The sequence below is a fragment of the Myiozetetes cayanensis genome, unplaced genomic scaffold (assembly GCF_022539395.1).
Source record: "Myiozetetes cayanensis isolate MyiCay16 unplaced genomic scaffold, myiCay2020 scf2-11, whole genome shotgun sequence".
Lineage (NCBI taxonomy): Eukaryota > Metazoa > Chordata > Aves > Passeriformes > Tyrannidae > Myiozetetes > Myiozetetes cayanensis.
The window spans coordinates 54,962,982-54,984,208 of record NW_026087411.1 but is presented as its reverse complement, the minus strand read 5'-3'; the positions used below and the strand labels follow the sequence as shown (position 1 = coordinate 54,984,208).

At 36.2% G+C, this 21,227-nt stretch overlaps 1 protein-coding gene across 2 annotated transcripts in view; it reads left to right on the top strand.

Annotated features, from left to right (window-relative positions):
• VTA1 (vesicle trafficking 1) overlaps positions 1-19,322 on the top strand; it is a 44,567-nt gene extending 25,245 nt beyond the window's left edge. For both annotated transcript variants that reach the window (XM_050316867.1, XM_050316865.1), the window contains exons 7-8: positions 1,685-1,765; positions 9,306-19,322. In XM_050316867.1, the coding sequence (XP_050172824.1) occupies positions 1,685-1,765; positions 9,306-9,451 (227 nt within the window). In that variant the 3' untranslated portion in view covers positions 9,452-19,322. The remainder of the gene's footprint in view (positions 1-1,684; positions 1,766-9,305) is intronic.
• The last annotated feature ends 1,905 nt before the right edge of the window (positions 19,323-21,227 follow it).

The window sequence follows — 21,227 nt, the reverse complement described above, 5'->3', positions numbered from 1 at the left end:
AATGCAGGTATTGTGTGGCAAAAGCATCTTCATAAGATAACATTGTAAAAATGCCATTGGGAATACTTTTTTATGTTTTTTAAAATGTGTAATTCATATTTTGGAAGAGATTTATGGACTAAAGCAGTGACTGTCCCTGCAGACAGAATCTTTTGTCTTCTCTAGAATTAGTAAAATGATGTTACATTGCAACATCTATATTATAAAGGCTGTTTGAATCTTTCACTTGATAGATCAAATTGTGTAACTTCATTTCATATTTAGCTTTGCCTGTGCAGATGGACTGTTGTTCTTTATGTGGGAGCATATCCAACAAAATGTTGAAATTGCTACAACAACACTTTAGCGATGGTACCTGATATAGCATTCATACTTTCCTTCTTTTTGGTTTGTGCTCCTTTTCCTGTGCAAGTACTTTAGTGTGATTGACCTCAGACAATATTATTAATGGGAATTTTATCCCTACTGCTAAACATATTGCCTCCTACATCCTTTTTCTTATTATGTGCCATTTTTGGACCAAAACCAAGTTCATAAAAGTCCAAAGTTCCTTCCCATTTGCAGTATTAAAAAAAAAAAAAAAAAAATTGTCTTAAAGAATTGGTGAAGACAACTTTTTTACCTCATGGGACCTTTTTATAGTAACCATAAAATATAATGATTGATTAGTGATTAATAAGATTAAAAGTTTGAAAGCTCTTGATTTCAATCCTAATGATCATTTATTGTTTAGATACATTGTTATATTATCCCTCCTTTTACTTTCTCATTTTAAAAATACTTCACCCTATGAAGAGTTCATGATGCTCTTTTTTCAGTTTTATCAAAGGGAAATCCTTCAGATAGGTGGGGATTTTTTTGGGTCTGGGAGGGAAAGTGTGTTGTTTTTACCATATCTGAAAATTATGGAGTATGTATCTTGTTGGAATACATGAATTTCATTGCAAGTTTTAACCCCATCAATCATTCCATACAGTAACAGATAATTTAGAAAAGTGATTATACCATCTTCTTACATAGCAGATGTTGTAGAAATAACTTCATGTTAGTCTGCTATGATCTGGACATATTGCAAAAACATAGTTTTGGATCTAGGCAAATGAGTGTGTCTAAAATGGGAACACATACAAGAATGTTTCACAGCATGAAGTGCTGTTTCTTCTAGCATCACCATTTCTCTTTTAAATCTAGCTAACTTTTTTATTTTCATCAATTGTTTTTGAAGTAATTAGGAAGGAGATAGTTTGCAAGTGTGAGATGACAGGCATAGGGCTTTAAAAATAAGTAATAGAGACTGTCTCTGACATTGAAATGTAGAATTTAAATGTCAAATATAAAAGTTAACTCACACTCTTCTTTAGCAGGTTTTCCTCAATGCTCTTGGATAACCAGTGTTTCTTGGAGCAGTGTTTTCCTAATTTTTTTATGCTTGTAATTAAATTTCTGTGAAATCCTGTACTGATAAAATGGATGACAGCCTGTATAGTCTTCTGTATAATTTTATAAAACTTTTATAGTATGAAGTGAGGGCTTTAAAATTATTTTTTACACATTTTCAGAATTATTAAGCTGTCAGCTGCTGAATTTAAAAATCATTGGATTCACCTGTTCTATTTTGTTTGTTCGCTTTTAAAACCTATGAGTAAAAATAACCCAAGTCAATCTTTTTTACATTGATTTGCAGGAGTGACAAGTAACACCATTCAGCCTGCTCCTCAGAATATTCCTCTAGTCGATCCTTCCCTTTACAGTGCTCAGTCTGGAGGTAAGCTGGTGGCATTTGTATTGTTTACACATGGACATACTGTGTCCTTTTTGTCTCCCCTGCACTACAGGAAGAAGTTTGGGAAATATTGTCACTGTTATCTGAATGCTACTAATTCCAAAATTTTAAAAAGAATGGACATCACCTAGGCATTTTTTTGCTAAGAGTTTAATAGTTTCTGAAAGCTTTGTTGCAATGTATGGATAGTGTTGTCTATCTGACTATTTTGAACCCATGAGCTACCGTTGTGTAAGGCTTTTTATTATTTATGTTTTTACTTCTCAGGTGAGGTTCTGATATACCTAGCAAAGCCTGTATTCCCTGATGGCCTTGCTAAATTATATTTTTGGTCATTAATACACATTCTCTTTACTTAGAATTTATTCTACAGGGTCAATGTGTCAGTTATATATTCACTTCATTAAATAATCACAACATTGCAGTGGTGGTTTTGGTGCAGCATAATTTTTATGTGTGCTTGTCGACTACAAGTAGTACCCTTGTTAAATGAAATCATTTATAAGGCATTGCTAATCATGTCATTTTGATGTACCATTGAATCAAGGCTTTTATCTTCTAAGATGCCATCTTCCTTTGATGTTAAAATCACTAATAACCTATAATATCACACGTATTTTTATGTGTACTTGCATATACCATGCTTTGAAGGGTACACTTAAATGCCAACCTTAGGGAAACCAGTGAAAGAGTAGTTACTGACAATAAAGCTGGAATCATTCTGTATTCTTATTTCAACACTCGTGTACATTTGGACAAATTATTAACTGTTTTCTAGGAATTTTTCCATCTATGGAATAGATATTTATATTATTCAATATCTGAATGGTATCAGTTCATTGCTCCCTCTAACCACTTACCTGTGATAACCTGTTTTAATAAGTACATAAATCAAAAGGAATTGAGTGTGTTTATGAGAATGCGTAGTAAGTAATATTGTGTAATTAAGAGACTAAGACCCTTGCTAAGCACCATGATAAATCTCTTAACTTGACCTAACCTGAGTATTTGCATGCCTGCATTCCTCCTGTGCACATCCATTGTGTCACTACAAGTTTGGGTCCTGGAACAGTTCAGAGCTTTACATTCTTATGAGGGAGTTTTGCAGAAGTGCATTGGAAGAGGTGATACAGGTCATATAGATCCTCAGTTCTAAAAGCTTAGAGAATAGGTTGTCAGTTATGTAGGAGTTCAAGAGGGCATAGAGCATGAGTCAGCAGAGATGCAGTGACAGTTTTATTTGAATGTGTAGAATTAAAAAAGCTTGAGAGCAACAGAAAGCATTTGTCTGTGCCTGTTACTGTCGTGTTGTATGTGCCTGGTCATTGCTCAGAGCATCCTCCCCTCAGCTATATATATAAGAGGAACGGCAGATACCATTCTTCTCGTGCTGCTGAGGAGTCCCCTTCATGCCAACAGTACGCTGTTACACAGTAGCCTTGTTCTCTGACCCAAAAGTAGATTGAGAAATGCCTGTATCTCTCAAGGGATGTACTAAACTCTGGGATCCAGGAACCCCTCGCAGTTCCTGAGTTGCAGTATATATATTTGGGCTAGATCCTTGCTGCGTATGTACTATTCCTATGGAACTGAAGTTTCCTTTGCACAGGAAGAAAGAGTCAGTGTTGCCCTCCAATAGATCCATAGAGCTAGCACAGTGCAAAGTACGCTTGCTCCATGATTTAGACACGGTGTCTGTGTCTACACTAACAAATTATACACGCCTATAAATATTTGGCATGGAGAACAGCTGGCACAGAACCACTCACATCCATACTATGAAACTTTTAAACCTTCTAAACAAGGTAGCTTTAGAGGAAAACTCGTATTGAACGGTCTGTAGCTTGCTCTGACCACAAGTCATGTCCAGGAATTGTTTGGGAAAGTGCTAGTTCACATGGGCCAAAACCATACCAGAGCCTGTTCCAGCAGGTTGACACTGTAGACAGTCAAGTTTGAGTGCTGAGACGCGTTCTTTGGCACTGTTGAATGTGCTAGTATAGACATAGCCAAACAGGATATTCCACATAGTCCTGAAAGACTCTTACTGGTAGTAAGATGAAATGTATATTTTTAGAATAAATTATATATTTTCTTTCCTTCCCATAACATGGGAGAAGCAATTTGATTAATGCTGTGATGGGAGAAAAAGTTTTGGTGGCAAGGAGTAGAATATTTTATCAGAAGAATTAAGTTAAAGGAAGTGTTCTTTGATTTTTAGTCAGCATGAGTCTTTGAATAGTTGTCCTGTCCTGTGGGAACAGGTTTCAGAGTTTAACATTGACTTTTGAAGTGTCAAAACTTTTGCATTTAATTACTGGTTAATGAGTCTGACAACAGCGTGTAGAGCTACACAGCAACTCTCTGTGTGTGTCTGTGTGCACTTCTCTGGCGTATTTTTCTTTAAAAATTTATTACCCCTAGATTCTGCTAACACTACATGCATTCATAGTTGTGCTACACAGTTTTTGTAAGATCTTTTATATAGAGCTCTATAAGATCTACAGATCTTATAAGATCTTGTCATATGCTCCCTTCCAAAAGTGGCATAGTATAGAGAATGCATTTGTCCAATCTAGTTGTGTGTATTATAATGTAGAAATAATAATTTGACATTGAATGTGCTTTCATGCACATTCCTTTCGAATATTTCAAGTGCTTTAATGGGGAAAAAGGGAATCTTGTTTCAAAAACTGTTTATTACCTTTGTCATCCCTGTTTTTATGCACCAGTTTGTGTGATTGAAATATTCTTAAATCAACTACCTGTCGTGGTTTTGCCAAGCCAGCCAGCCCCTGGGGCTGAGGATGGTTTTGTCCAGGTGGATTTCCGGACAAAAAGCCAATCAAAACTCTCAGTAATGCTTTTGCTAATTACATATTTAAGGAAATGGAAGAGAAGCTGGTTGCGTAGTTGAAATTGGTAGCCATATAGGAAAGGAGGCAGGGCCCGAGTGGGCCAAGGCCCCCTCCTCCCCTGGCCTGGGCCGGGGGCAGGTGTGGTGCTGAAGCCCCCCTTCTCTCCTATAATGGAGTAGAGAAAAAAAAAACTTAGAGGACTGACTGCTTGGACGAAAAACCACTGCAGAAGAATTCCGGCAAAGAGATAACAAAGTGTCCAAGGTCGAAGCTGGCAGCCGGAGGAGAGAGAAAAAAGTCCAAAGGCAGGGGGCTGTTTCTCCCTCCTTTCGTTCTCTCTCTTCAGCAAGGAAAAGACTGAAAAATAAAACCCTGCTACCTTTGGAAGATTGTTGGGGTGAGGAGACCCCCATGCAGCTCACAAAGGAGCTTGTGGATGTACAAGGAAGCCAAGACTTCATGAGAAGGACTAAAATGAGGCAGAGTCCTGTTGAAGATTTATGACCCTGAGAGCTTATACCGGAGTGAGAACAGCTCGGGTAAGCTTGGGATCTCAGTGAGAGATCCATGCTGCTGGTACTGGAGATTTGTGACCCTGAGAGAACCTACACTGGAGCAAGAATGGCTCGGGTAGGGATGTTGGGATCCATGTGTGGGATCCATGCTGCTGCTGAAGATTTATGACCCTGAGAGAAAGGCTTACGCCAGAGTGAGAACGGCTTGGGTAAGCTTGAGATCCAACTGAGGGATCCATGCTAGACCCATGTAGGAGAGGTCTATTCAAGGACTGTTCTCCCGTGGGGAGGGACCTCCATAGGAAACAGGGGTGAACTCAAAAACCATTATCCCCTGTGACCCTGTGGTGAAGGTTCATGGTAAGCAAGTGTCCCCTTGCAAGCCCATGGAAGAGAAAACCTTGTCTTAGCCCAGGAGGGGAGTAGGCCCAGCCCTGGAGGCCAACACAGGGCAAGAGGGAAAGAGTTCCAGCTGCGACGAGAGTGCTACAGAGTTACAGAGTTACTGAAGAGACCTGGAGCTCCGAGAATAGAGAAAGAAACTGCTTCTCCTCGTTGGACTGATATAAAGCGGGGAGAAGTAGTTCTGTAAATACATAGTACTTTTACTTAAGTAGAATTATAATAGATATAGTTCTTTAATAGTTTTTATTTTGCTAGTAGTAAATGCTCATATTATTTTCCTAAATCAGGTCTCTTTTGTCTGCATAAAACTTCTCTCAACTTAAAGTAATTCTGTGGGAAGTGTGAAAGTAAATTGACCCAAAGCAAAACCACGACACTGCCTTATATTTGGACATCATAAAAAAGAAAAACATCTGATTGGTAGAAAAGGACACTAGGGAGAGGCAGATATATCATGTAAAACATACTGCTTTCATTCTAAAACTGCTTTTTTCCCAACAGGATTTTCAGCAGTTTTGGTCAAATCATTTTCACTTTTCACTTTGTGTTTTTCTTAAACTAAAAGAATCATACTTGTTATGGATTCCATATGCCTTTCACGTTTCAGTAGTGTAACTACTGTGCTAGTAATTCCAGATTAACACAGAAGCAGGTTTGTTTCAGGATTATGTATAAAAGTATACTTTTCTCATCTTGGTCTTGTTTTAGAGCTCAGAATCACATCGGTTGGAAGGGACTTCAGGAGGTGGTCTGGTTCAACCCCTCTGCTCAAGGAAGGGTCCTGTAAAACCAGTCACTCAGGACCATGGGTCACTCAGGACCATGGCCTTTGTGTCTCCCCCTGCCCATGTGCTCTCTCTGTAGTTTGATTTTCTGCACTGAAGGAGGAAGTCTGAGAAAAATGTCACTGTTAATACAAAAGGCAGCTTTTGAATTTCTCCAAGGACAGGCACTTTGCAGCCTCTCTGGGCAACCTGTCCCAGAGCTTGGTTACCCTCACAAGAAAAACTTTCCTGATGTTCAGACACAACCCTCCTGTGTTTCAGTTTATGCCCCAACACCTCTGGTCTTGTCACTAGGCACCACTGAAAAGAGCCTGGCTCTGTCCTCTATACACTCCCCCTTCAGGTATTTATATACATTAATAAGATCCCTCTGAGCCCTCTCTTCTCTAGGCTGAATGGTCCCAGCTCTCTTGACCGCTTCTCATATGAGAGGTGCTCCATTCCCTTAATCATCTTTGTGTCCCTTTGCTGGACTTATCTCCAGGATTTCAGTCAGTCTCTTTCTTGCACTGAGGAGCCCAGAACTGGACACAGCACTCCAGATGCAGCCTCTCTAGGCCTGCAAGGGACAGGATCACCTCCCTCAACCTGCTGGCAACACTCTTTGTAATCCAGCATAGGATGCCATTGTCTCTCTTCAGCACAAGGGCAGATTGTTGGCTCAAGGACAGTTGGTGTCCACCAGTACGCCCAGGTCCTTTCCTGCAAAATTGCTTAATCCTTAGAATATGTAGATTGAAGTTGGTAACTCACTTCTGTGATTATACCTTTCGTGTAAGGCAGTCATTACAATTAAGTTTCACATTATTTTGAAAACTTAAGAACACAGAACTGGTTTATTTCTATTTTGTTTGTCCGTTGTGAGGTGCTGATTTCAATAGGAGCTCAGGCTACTGAGCACATCAAAAGATCAACACCCTTACTGTGTAAACTTGGGTTTATAAATTTAAAATTGTTAACTTTTTTCTCTCAAGTTATGTCATAATAGCATCTGAAGTAGATTTCATAATAAATAAGGCTTTATGCCAGCAAAACATTAATAGAGCTCATACTGTAAAAATAAGATTAGACGGGTGAATTTAGGCTTGCTTCCAATAAATTAGTTGAATACTGGACTGATGCCTTGGCCAGTTTTTAAAGAATGATTTTGTAGTTTCTCTTGGCACCATAGCATAAAGCCACTTTGAGGGGAACTTAGTCTTTTATAATTTCTTAAAGATGTTCAGTAATGTGGTTAGAGATTGACCCCAGCTGCTTCTACTCTGTGACTTTATGTAGGCTACAAAATAACCAAAGTGTGTGCCTGTCTTTATGCACTCCCTCATTTCTATTTACTCACATGCGTACGTATTTTAAGAGATTTAATGTGTCTTCACTTATTCAGCAGTAAACTAATATACAGTGCAACGACAATGAGCCCAACCAAGTTTTCATGTCCCTCAATGGTTATAATTATTTACTGAAGGGAAGATAGGTAGACTCTTTAGAGTCTAAAGTTTTTAAAAATTGATAAATTAAACTTAAGAGCACTTACCTTTTTGCTTTTTATTGGAGTAGGGTTTTTTTGAAAACCAGCAGACCAGTCTAGTTTTTAATATTCCCAGGTTTTTTGTTTTATTTGTTCAAAAGCTGTTCTTAAATAATAAGATTGGGGGAAGGAAAAGCAAATACAATAGACATTTTTTGATAAGAACTGAGATTCTTTAGTAAATGTTCTCACAGTATTGCTAACAACAGTTCTCTTTTGAAAGAAAGGATCCAGCTAACTGAAGTTGTGCCATAAAAATGGATTTAACTATATTCATGTCGTTGCTTAAAGTATTGTACTCAGAGAATTAAATCTTTGTTTAATCAATTTTTATATAAAATCTATGGTGGATTTAAAAATGCATTTTCTCTTAATCTGCGAAATCTGTTCACTGCTTATAAAATACTATGTTGGAAATTATTAAATATAGACATAATCTTTAGTGTTTCATATAATTATTTATTCTTGTCTATAAAAATCCGTCATTTACCAGTTAAATTGTTCTGAAAGAACCTGAGTAAAGGTTATAATTTGTCCATTTGTTATTGGAGTGGCATGGGATTAGCCTTAAAACTCCTAGTGAATTTGTGGGTGGAAGGAGGTACAGTAACATAACTGTGCTTTATTTTATGCACACATCACTGATGCTATTCATATATAAAATTTTCTCCCAGTTAGGACTTAAGTCCCTACTATGCTTTCTTGAAGACTGAATGCATGTGTTTGAGCACTGCAGAATTCTCAATATTTTAGCTTATGTTAAGAAAATATTCTGATTAATAAGTAACAGATGGTTTATACTATATTATGAGGATATGTTTTGCTAGTGTTCTCCAGTATTACAAAAATGGGCACATTTAATGACATCTTACATAAAATTGGAAACATAAAAAAAAAAATTATTTGGGAAAATAGAAATATAAAATGTGTGAAAACATGCTCGTGAGGAATTCTACATTTTGAAAAGTTATTCCAGTGACGAAGGAACAGTTTTTAACTGTATTCTGGCTCAAATGTATTATTCCTGAAGAAGAAAGCAGAGTAATTATATTCTAAACACAAAAAGCACTGTCCTTGTTTCTCACAGTTTGTAATATGAGGACAGTTAATGTTGTTTAAAAGCTCTCCTATGATGAAGAGCACATCTTTCTCAAAGGTATCGGCTTACTTTTGAAAGGCACTGGGTTGCACAAATACCAGTGTTTAGAAAGGTGTTCATATTTTTCAAAAGCAAAGAAGTTAAGCTTTATATGAATGGAAAGAAAAGAGAACAGAAGAAATACCATAGCTTGGGCTTTGTAACACTACCACAAATATTATCCTGGTTTTCATAATATTATCACAAGTATAAGTCTAACATAAAAATCATAAGAAAGGAAGCTTAAGTCAGATTTCCTTTATAGTAACTTTGTAATATTCATGTTTTTGCAGGAGAAGTCCGCTTGACTCCAGAGGACTTTGCCAGAGCTCAAAAGTATTGCAAATATGCTGGCAGTGCATTGCAATATGAAGATGTGAGCACTGCTGTGCAGAACCTACAGAAAGCCCTCAAGTTACTAATTACAGGCAGAGAATGAAGCCTTTATTCAACAGATTCATCTTTTCCTTAAAAGACTAACATCTTATTACTGTACCTGTTAGGGAAGTGGAGAAATTCTCAATTCCGTCACCCAGGACAATGAAACCTGCCTAATTAGCAATTAATGGTACAGTAGGAATCTCTGTTTTCATCTTGCAGACAGTGGAGCTAGAAACATGAATGTAGTGGCTTGTTGTAAGCAAAATACTGAAGAAAGTACTGTGAACACTGTGCAAGAGTTAGAATACTTTCAGTATTTAGATTATCAGAATGGGAAAATGCTGACTGTAAAAGGCTTGAGAATTAGGATGTTCTGTTAAAATTCTTACTCTTGTTTTATTTCAAACAATTTAATTCCAAACAATTATTTAATGAGTATAATAGCTTTAAAATGGTAACTAAGATTAGTGCTTTCCTCCTAAATGAGAGCATGTGAGAAGGCTGACAGATCCACAATGGGAAGAATTTTGTTCTGTATATAAATAATTTCAGTATTTGTATTACCTGAGACATAAACCAAGGTTGAAGGAGACTTGAGTACCTTTGCATTTCATTTTAAAATGTGCTGGAAAAAACATCTCTTGTTACTTCAGAGCGAGTAATTTTGATGTGTTCCAACCTAATCCCCTACGGCTGCATGGATTGCAACATGTATTCTTGATTATTGGTTTTTGCTCCTTCTGTGTGAACACTTCACAATTTTGTATGTCTATGGGTAATTAGGAGAAAGTACTAATATTTATCAACAATGACTAATATTTATCAGCAATGATCCTGAAACCGGAGGCAGAGGTTCTAAACAACATGAACTTTTAAGGAGATTTACTTCATTTACTTCATTCCATCTTTTTAAGAGGCTGAAAAAAAAAGCTTGTTCTTCAACCATTAAAGCAGTATAGGTTTGTCTCTGGTATTAGTGTCATAGAGTTTCATATTTTCAACTAATATTTTTCCTGTCTGCTTTGTTGTGGAGACTTTTTGGACTTGGGATTTAATTAAAATATCTTGGAAACTGGATTTTGAGTCTTTATGAGGTCTGCCCTTGCCATTATAGAGCTCTTGATTGTTAAAAGTCCCTCCATGATGTTTAAAAGAAAGAATAAGCAGTCTTTTAACTGGCATGACACAATAATTGAGTACAACATAAAGCATGTCTGATTCATATAATAATTTAAATGACATTTTATCTGATCTGTCTTTCTTTCCAAGCTGTACTGCTTTGCAGTGACTAAAATAAGTTATATTCAAAGCAAAAAGATGAGGAAAAGAAAATCAAACATAAGTATACATTAAAGTTTAGCTGGTTGTACCCTTTTAAGAGTGTAGAATCTTTGGCAGCAGATTTTAAAGGGGTAATGTGAAACTTGTAAATGTATGCTTAAACACTTTAGTTGACTGAGATTTAATAGATAAAACATGGTATTTTTTGTGTTGCTTTCTGATCTGGTATAGCATGCTAATCTGGACAGTGAATTGGGTTAGATTCTAATTGTTGTGGGAAACTTAGAATAAAACCACCTGAAGCTTTTTTAACAGTAATTCTACAGACCTGAGCAATAACTCTGTGTTTTGTACAGTGCTTCATGCAAGATAGATCCCTCACATCAGTAGTAAACTGAATTACTGCAAATTATTCTATGTATATTATTGTTCTTTTACACTGTTGCATTGCTGTGAAATCCATTCAGCATTGCTGTAAAAAAAAAAAAATTAACTTTCACTTGAGGATCATACTACTGTTTTCTAGTACCAGCATCAGTCTCCAGCATTTGTAGGAGGAAATTCAGTTTTCCTGTTTCTATTTATAAAATAATTAAAAAGTCTTTGGGACTTTTATATGACATGCAAAAATAAGCAAGCTATGATATAGTGTTGTATTTATTTGAGGCTTTTAAATTAAAATGGAATTTTTTTTTTTTGGTGATTCAGTGTTGTGAAATGGATGTACATAACTAAGAAGATTGAAAATGAAAATTTAGGTATTTCTTAAGCTGTATAAAGTATTGTCTGTTGGCCATGATTATATTGAACGTCTTGATTCTCTAGGAAATCAGGGAGTCATCAGTAAAACAGCAATAAGCAATGTAAAAGTCATAAGCAATTTTCTTGAATGATCATTTACAAATCTGCCAACATTTTTCTGCTTAGAAAGAAGTAAAGTAAATGTTCGTGAGGGAAATGGATATAAAAATACTAGTACAAAAGTTTCAGAATTCCTTAAAGAAGCTATCAGGTCATTCTTTCTGAAAATAAATTAATGTTTAGAAGATATACTGTATGAAATATTATGTAATATGTTAACATATCCTAATACCGACCTTCAGACAACAATACTTGACTTAGCATATGGAGTTTTATTTTGCATAAAATACTTTTGCTCTGATCATTTATTTTTCAGTTGAGAAGTTTTATAACAGTTCATGAAACCATGTTTGAAATTCAGTCTTTAAGCTGCTAATGTTTGATGTAACAGACTGAATATTTATCATCCAGACTGATGCCGAAAGTAAATTATAGCAAAACATTTCCATTCCATTAAGTATAGCCTCCGGGACAGCTTTAAATACAGCAGGTAGCCCAAAGTACAAACCGATGTTGTAGAACTGCTCAAGAAGTGTACATATTTGACAATGTTAGGCTGTAATTATTCCAAATTGGAATTTGTGGTAGGCACTGGAATTTAAAATTGTAAAATATTGTGTGAGCTTTTAAGTGTTGACTGATTGATTTTACGGTTGCTCTGAGTGATAAAGTTTCAACCCATAGCTTCTCCTGACTGATTCCCAAAATATACAAGTACAGTTTTAAATAAAGGAGAGTGCTGATTTTGTTCCATACCACAGTCAACAGCTCTCCTGTTCAGTGTGATTACCACCTACATGCTTGTTGGCCATTCTCTTTTGAATTGTGAGTTCTCAATCTTCTCATTCTTACTTAAGAAAGGAGAAGGAGGCATTTTCTGTCAGATACTCCATGTTTGGTTTTGCTGCTTGTGTAAGCTAGAGTTTTAGTAAATCTGTTCAATGTTTGGTACTTAAAAGACTTTATGTTTTTGCAGTTCTTTGTACTTCTCTCCAGGGAAAGTTCCATATTACACTTCTGGATTCCTGAAAAAGTGTCTTGTGGAGCAGGTGATCATTTATGAAATGGTGGAGATCTTTTTCAAATATGCATGAATTGGATTTACTAGTACTGGAGGCAGTGATCTCAAAATGTTGAAGTAATTTTAGGTGGAATTTTTAATGATGTCCTTTGTAAGTGAAGTTTCAGAAGCATAGACTTAAGTATGATCACATTCCAGCATGTGATTGTAATTGTCGTTTTTGAGACTATATAATACTGACCCATGAAAAATTAACAACAGAGAAACTTGCTGTCTGAAGTAGAATTTGGGGGTGGAGGTGGTGTGTGTGCAGACACGTCTGTGCATATATAATATAATGCATGTAAATTCAATGGTGAGCTATAGGAATGCCTTCCAAAAACCATAATTACTACCTAATGTGTAGACAGTGCTTACAAATGTTGTTCTTAATGTGAGGTTTTAAATGTACTAGCATAGGACCAAAAGCTAGCATTTAATTTTGTGGTATTCCAAATAAATGATCTTTGATTTTCTCCTTTTTCAACAGTAAAATAGGAGCTTGATACAAAAAGAATGAGAATACAAATTTAGAGCAAGTTAGATTTACTAAAGAACAAATACGGCTTCTGTTTTTGTAAAGTCTTTGTGGTAATGTTTGGATTGAGATTGTAAAGTGCCCATGCTTATAAAGTATAATTCTTGCTTTCTTTTAAAATGTCCTTTGTTGTGCAGTTTATGGAATTGGAGCCTGAGCCAGGATATCTGGATTAGGAAAACCTGGTTTTTGATGCCAAGTTTCTAAACCACCAGTGCAACCTGATACTAACAGCAACTGTTCTTCACAATCACCTCAGAGTACCTCTTTTTAATGCTGGAATTTTAACCAAGTTTGTTGGGAAAAAGGAGCAATACTTTTTTCTTACTGCATCACCACCTTTCAGTGCACAACTGTAGTAACAGAACTGGAGAAAATATGAATTTGCATTAGATATTTCACTATCAATGAGAAAAGAGTATTAATGCTGCCAGCAGAGCTTTCTTTGGCTTACAAGAGTATTGGAACACACTCTGATCATAAACATTGTAATACCCTAAATGATCTCAGAATAGCAAACTTGTAAATAAGAGCATTGAAAACAAACTTGAAAGAGAGAAGAGAAAAACAAATCACATTCTACACAGAATGAGAAGGGGTGCAGAAATGATTGCAGAAGAAAATAGAAGAAATGCTTAAAATCCCATGTGAGAATGGAGCAGGGCAGTGATTGGAATGAGGTTAGAGTTGTTGTCTGATTTGTTTAGAACCTTGAAAGAGAGGCGAAAAAAAGGCTGAAGATTACAAGAAGATAGGAGAGATGGAGAGGAGCACTAGAATGACAAGAAAAAAACCATACTTTTTTTTTAATGCAGACTGGGAAAAATGTGAGTTGTAGCACAGGAGAAAGTTTTCCTACTTGATGAAATTATAGTAGAGACTAAGTCTAGCTCTAAAAGGGAAACAAAAACAAAATACAGGTTGACAGCATTCTGAAGTTGGAGAGGAGCAGATCCTCTCATCTTTGGAATCTGTGCTTATTAAATGTGTCATATTTATCAAATAATTAAAATTGACTTGATGTGGCCCTTTTGGAAAACCTGGGAGCTTGTGTAAGTAACTGCATGGTATCTGCAGAGAACTGCAGAAATCCATGTTTGCTTTAAAATGCTGTCTGCTGATTTCGTGCTTTCCTTCCTGTTGTGATTGCCTCCCCATTTTCAGCGTCTGTATTTAATCTGTGGTGCTCTCATAGCTAGAGGGGAGGTTGCTTAACTTGAATACAATGCTAAGTATGAGTGATAGTGCACATGTTTAGACATTCTCGGATAATTTGCAAAGATTATCTGGTCTGGGTTTTAGTCGGTAGGTGATATAATGAAAAAGGAAGTGATTGTACTCTCCTTCTGAGGTTCAGAGGCTCTTTGACAGCAGTATGACTACAATATCTAAAGAAGGGTATATGGAAATTAACTACTCAGGGCCATATTCCAAGTCAGAGCCCAACAAACTAATCTCTAGGAGTTTGTAGATCTCCAGCTAAGCAGTTGGTGCAATTGTCAACTTTTCTTTGTCTCAGTTAACCCATTTGTAAAGTGGGCTTCTTTAGATTTAACACTTCTTTATATAGTCAGGATTTTTGTAGTTCTGAAAAATAACAACTGGAGAAGGGCTGATTATTATAACAAGTTCCCAAAATAAATAGAGTTTTTAGGAGAGGCAGAGTAGGTATTAATTTGTAGTGAGAAGATTTATCATGAAAATGGAAGAAATGGAAAAAAAACCTTGATAATATAATTTGAGGGACAGTGGGCAGGAATGAGATCTGAGATATGGAAACAATATAGTTGGAAGTGACAGGCAACTATTTATATAGAGTAGTATCTAGTTCAAATGTTAAAATGTTGGATTCATCAGAAATCCAACATAACCCCCATTCTACAATACTCAAATAAGTATTAGTGCCATAATAAGATCTTTGAATGGAATGAAGCAATTGTATTTAAAAAAAAAAAAGAAACCTGTGATCAACTTCAGACCTGTTAGTTTAACCACAAGGCTAAGAAAAAGCTTACTTCAGATTGTGAACAGAAGTCTTGAAAGTTCAAACATGAGTATGATAGTATATAGTATGTTTCTTCTTGCCCTTTTGTTCTACCTCTCATCCCAGGTGGTTTGGAACAGTCACTTTTTAGAAAATTAATGTGATTTAGTTTATTCAAATTAAAGTAATGCTTGACATAAGGCTCTAAAAATACTTAGGTTGAAATAGATGAACATAAGAATTGAAAGATGGATTTAAGCTGGTGGGAAAAGAGATTGCAGTAAATTATAAATTATTTTCGGAATGGAAATGGAGAGAGATCAGCCTAAGGACACGTCCTGTTTAATGTATCAGTGACGTGGGTTGAGGTCACCATCTAAGTCACATGTAATTTGTGGATGAGATGAAGTTGGGAAGTATTGCAAGACGTGCAGGGAACTGGAGAAAATTCTATGACTTTGACTGAAGGACTAGAACGGAGTAAAACTGAAAACAAAATACAAAGTCATTCACTTTGGTTTTAACAAGAGAGTATTTTTTAAATAAAAATTAGGATACTGTAAGCTGAAGCAATTCTGATCAGCTTTACCTAGTACAGCAGAGTAATGAGAACGTAGGGTGCGTTGGATGAGAATGTATAAGTACAGAGAGTAAGTACACTGTCACTTAACAGTCTTGGGTTTGATTCTGATCATTGTTGATGAAAGTTATTTACCAGTACCAGATGCAAAGAAGGGCTACTGAGATGATGAAAATCTTATTTATCGAAAAAAACCCCAAAACTATAGTTACAGAATGGCTTTCTTATGGCATTAGGGACAAAGCATTAATTTATTTTAAGACAGCTTGATAAATTAAGGATTTGATTGTAGTGATTCTAATGTTAAAATTCCCATTTGTCAAGTTGATGAGCTTTGGGAAGATTTTTCTGGCTTCTGCTCGACCTTGAGTAATTGTCCATCACCCAAAATACCTGGAAATGTAACTATTAGAAAAGGTATTGCAACACTTGAGACACTGTGATAACCCTATCTCTCCCAGTGTTTTCCAGTGATAGACAGTTTCATCTTTATTAAGCCTAATGTTTGCTATGAAACATTGTAAGCATTTTGTGGATAAAGTGTGGGGTAGAATGAAGAGATATTTCTAGTTTGTATTAATTCAATACCTAATGTATGTTTGCTTGTGATTGTGAAAGAATATCCACAGTTTGCATGTTTCTCAATGCAGACACCTTTTAAATTTGCAATATGAAAAGTTTCTCAAAAGTTGAGATGTATAGCATCAAAATATGGCACTGCTCAAAATAGAGGCTGTATCTTTTGGTGTGAATACAGCTTTGTGGGAACAAACCCATACTGAAATCTCTGTAAGCTGTTGCAACAAACAGCAAATATTTCTTCTGTGCTGAAGTTAATCAAGTGTATCAGCACAGTCTTGGGAAAAATACTTTATTCAGTGTAGATATTAAATCTCTATTTGTAAATCAGGCATGCAGGTACTCATAACTGCTGCACTTAAGCTCAGCAGCCATTTGATAATAGTAACCACACACATCTGGCCTTTATCTTACACTTATTTGCCTGAGTAACTTCACTCATGTGAATGGTCCTATTGCGACAATAAGAGTACTCATATACATAAGTGTTTGCTGTGTTCAGGTAGAAAGCTTCGTTTGTTGAGTAAAATACATCTGAAACAGTGATAATGGCATTAATGGATCCAGGTGTGGTATGCTGGTAGTTCTCCAGACTAGAAGTTCTAACCTCAGAATCTTTATTACTGGCATATTTTTTAAGCCGTTTTTCTGAAACTTTTTGTCTGTTAAGATTTAGATTTAAAGTACTTTCTTGAGATTTTGACAAGCAACTGGCAGAAGTACTTTGCAAAGATAGTGCGTTGAATCAACCTATATCTTGGTAGGTTCCTCCATCATCACTCCAAAGGTCTCGGTGACTTTTGGTGTCACTCATTGGCTAAGTTCAGCGTACCTGCCATTATACTCAAATATCTAGGAACTCTGACAAAAAGTACAAAAGACTGCAGAAGAGGGTTGATTTGTTCATGTGACCAAACACAGTAGCCACCTTGTCTACTGCAGCCTTTAAAACCAGTAAAGAAACAAGAACTGAGTGGCTTTGTGGTGGAACTGTCAAGCACTTCATAACATTTGAAGACTCACTAAATAATTTCTTCTGGGATTTGGCACAGAGGTGGTGTCATGCCAGTCCTTGGGCCTCCCAGGAGGATGCCAGAGGACATGGATTAATATCTGTTGTGTGTGTCTTGATTCCTGAAGAAAATTTATCCTGCAGTGAGAAATGTTTAGAATCTGCATCATGAACTGGTCATTTTGATAAGGATAGCTGCTTTATACTTTGTGTCACTAGGGTACCTCTTTCCACTCTAAAAAATAGTAAATCTGATCTTTTTGTGGAATGCAATTAAAATTGTTAATTCTCTCTGTGTTACGACTTAGACCTAATGTCATTTTAGATGCCATTTATCTCCAGTGTTTGACAGCTGATAACCTCAAACATGCTTTAAAATTATGAAACAGTTTTTCTTTGCTACATTTGAACTCTCATTCTTTTTTTTCTCTTCTAGAACTCATCCTATGAGACTCCCATTCCCTTGTAAGACTTACCAATAGAATCAGAATTTCTGTTTATAGAAATTCATCCAGGTTGTCTTCTTGGCTTTGTCTGTAAGCAATTGGCAGTTTTGTTGCAGAGGTCCTCTCAGTAGACTGTGATGAGGTGATATGGGAGGAGATAGAACCAGGGATGACAGTGGGGCAGATGCTGCTGGAAATGTACCACTGAAAAGGAGTGGAAGAGATCACTGAAAGCAGAAGTTCACTAGTTAACACTGCTATATCTGTAGGTAATACATCTTAGAGGGAATTAGTTATAGGTAACTAATCTCTCATAAATTTTTAAGACACCTTTTCATCGCTAAAATGATCATAGTATATATTGTTCATGAAAAATGCAATGTAAATTACAAAGTTATGTACATAAAAAATAGAAAATAATAGAAAATTTAGGGTGACTGTTCATATTTATCCTTTTTTCCAGCTTATGCTCTGGGCAGCGCCCAGTAAAAGGACTTTATTTGGAAAGCACATTTCGCACAAAAATTTCCACAGAGAGGTGGATGGAAGAAAGGAAAAACGAACCCAGATTCTAAAATAAAACAAATGTTCAAAATTTAACTGCCTACGTCTTTATTGCTATGAGTGTTTGGGGAGAAGTGTGCTTATTTCAATACTGTGAGGTTCTGTTTTTATTCTGTGTGGGCATCATTCTTGTTAGTATAAAAGAAATTACAGTTTCTAATGCAATTAATACTTGTTTCTGGCAAGATATAATTGAAGCCAAGATTTTATATTTTTGAAGTCTCACAGTAGTAAAATGTAAGAGAGGCTAGAAGTGGGAAAGGAAACTACCCCAACAAAATTCACTCATCCTTCAAGTATTTTTCTTAATGGATTACACCATTGATTCATTTGATTGTCCAGAATGAGAGATTTGCAGAGACCTTTTTTATTCAGAGTTTTTACTATGTTAAAAACTACTCTTGTACTTTGTATTGTATTTTAGACCAGGCAGAGGCAAATTAAAAAGTTTGGGAAGTGTTTGCTGATTTGCATTTTGCCTCATAAACATTTAAACATAGCATATCCATTTCTATCTGATATATCTTTAAATGCTAGATTTGCCACTGAATGCAGATTCATAACCTCTATTACAGCATTCACAAACAAGCCAGTGTGCTACATGATTACCCTGGAATTTTTTGCAAGCATTCAGCTGTTGAATGCAAATAAATACTTCGTCATTGATTCCCGTTCTTGGCACCACAAATTCAAATTAGTGTTATCAAAATAGGCAGGGAGAGAAGAAAATTACCTGGTGCAGTTCTACGTGAAGAGAAAGATAATAAAATTCAGTATATGAACATTGATCTCTGGCTTAGTAATGCCTGGTTCTCTAATATCTAATTTAGTGTCAAGAGGTCAGATTTTCTGCTTTTGGGAGGAGGTATCTAGAGCCATAGAGATCTTTGACTTAAATGATGAAATTAGTCCTTCCACGGGGACATAATTGCACCTTTCATTAAGTATGTGGAATTCTCTGCAGAAAAGATTATGCAATATGATTATTTATGTGGAATAAAAATTATTCTTTTTATTCTGTTTACCGCTGTGTGACTGCTTTCAATTACTGTTCCATGCATGCAGCCAGCTTGTTGGTTGCCATGCCTTATGAACAAGTCATGTAAATAATTTAAAAGAAACCAAATCCCACCCTTCCAATGTAGCAGCAGTAATGGCAGGTACTTTAGGCTTGTCAGTAGGGGGTTTTTTTAAACCATTATGTCATCAAAATTGCGTGACTTGCTGGGGAATGGCTTGCTTTGTTCTCTTGAGATGGAGCACACTCATACATATGTATGCTGTTTTATGCATTGCTGCAAGCATGATTTCCATGAACCCATATAATCTCTACAGGAACTATAGGTTCATGCAGAAGGGACAGATGTTCTTTGGTGACGTGATTGCAGAGCATGTAAAAGAGAAGAGCGGAAAAGAAGGGGGGGTTGAGTATAAACTTACATCCTGATTGCCTTAAGTGGAAGCAAAGATGACTAAACCAACAAATACTCTTAAAATAAATCAGTTCAGAGCTTGAAGACTTAATTTGTTGTGAAGATTTTAGCTACTAAACTGTGCTCCTAAAATATTTTAACACGCGTTCAAAGTTTATACAGACTAAATGTCATCGATTATTGTCATGATTTTGTCCATTTCCTTTACAATACCAGGGTCTAGTATCTGTGGAGCACGTGGTGTAAAAAGAACTATATATATATATAGATAGATAGATAGATAGATATAAAATTAAGGTTTTTCTCTGTCAGATCTACCTGTACCTGTATCTGCTACTTTTGAGATTTACTTGGGAATGGAATTTGTAACTACCAGCTGGCATACTCCTATCTGGGCACTTCTGGAGAGCACAGTGTTCTGCCTGTGCCGTGACATTGTTGGTATGCCACAGAATTTCCCCTTTTTTTTTTTTTTCTGGGATACAGGTTTCCCCAACTTCTCACTTTTTGTTCCAGATTCTTATTCAAAGCAGCCTAGGTCTTGATGGAGGGACTCACTTATTTCTGTATTTGGCCAACTTCTAAAAGTCAGCAAACTAACCAAAGGTTATTTTTTTTTCTCTTTACAGTATTTTTCTTGAGTATCTTATACAAAACAAGCAATTTGTAAACTGCAAGGAGAAAATTGCATCACTTCATATATGGGCGGGGAGTTGGTTGTTTGTTGCTTGGGGTTCTTTAAATAGCCTTATTCCACATTGGCCAATACTGTTTTTTCACTTGTGCCTTCCACTATAATTTTAAATGTGTTATTTCTCAACAGGATACATCTTTGTTTATTTTCTCTCATTACAGTTTTGGATGTGAAACTTGACTAGATTTGCCAAAATGACAATCCAGTGAACCAACACTAGTTTGGGGGGAAAGACCATGGATCGGTATTTTGCAATGCAGGCTCCATTTTGATTGGGTTTTGCTTTGTCTTTTGGAAGACTCTTGGATAACAAAATCTGAGGGTACGTGAATCTAGGAGGGAGAGTTCAAAGCAGGCCATTGTGTCAAATAGCATCCCTGAGCTTTGCATAATTTTAGCTGTCATTATCCTATGGAACTGCTGCCTGTTCTCTATAGAGAGGATTTATCTATTCAACAGGTGTGCTGCTTTTCTTGTTTGGGGATTTTTGTTTTGTTTGTTTGTTTGTCTTTAGTTTAGACTAATTGCTTTCAAACAATTTTTTTGAAAACAAGATTTAAGTATGTATTAATTTTATCTTGGAAGCTGCTCTGATTGGTATCCAATAGCAGTACTTCTGACCACAGTATGATGCGTTATGAAAGAAACAGGATGTAAGCGTGCCAGAGTTTTACAAAGCACCTTTTTTAAAAAGTGGGAGTGTATGAATATGTTGAAGTATATCCAGTGTCAATTAGACTACAAAGGAATGGCCATCTCTTTGCAGACTAATTGGACTTCCTACTTTTGCCCATTTGGAGTC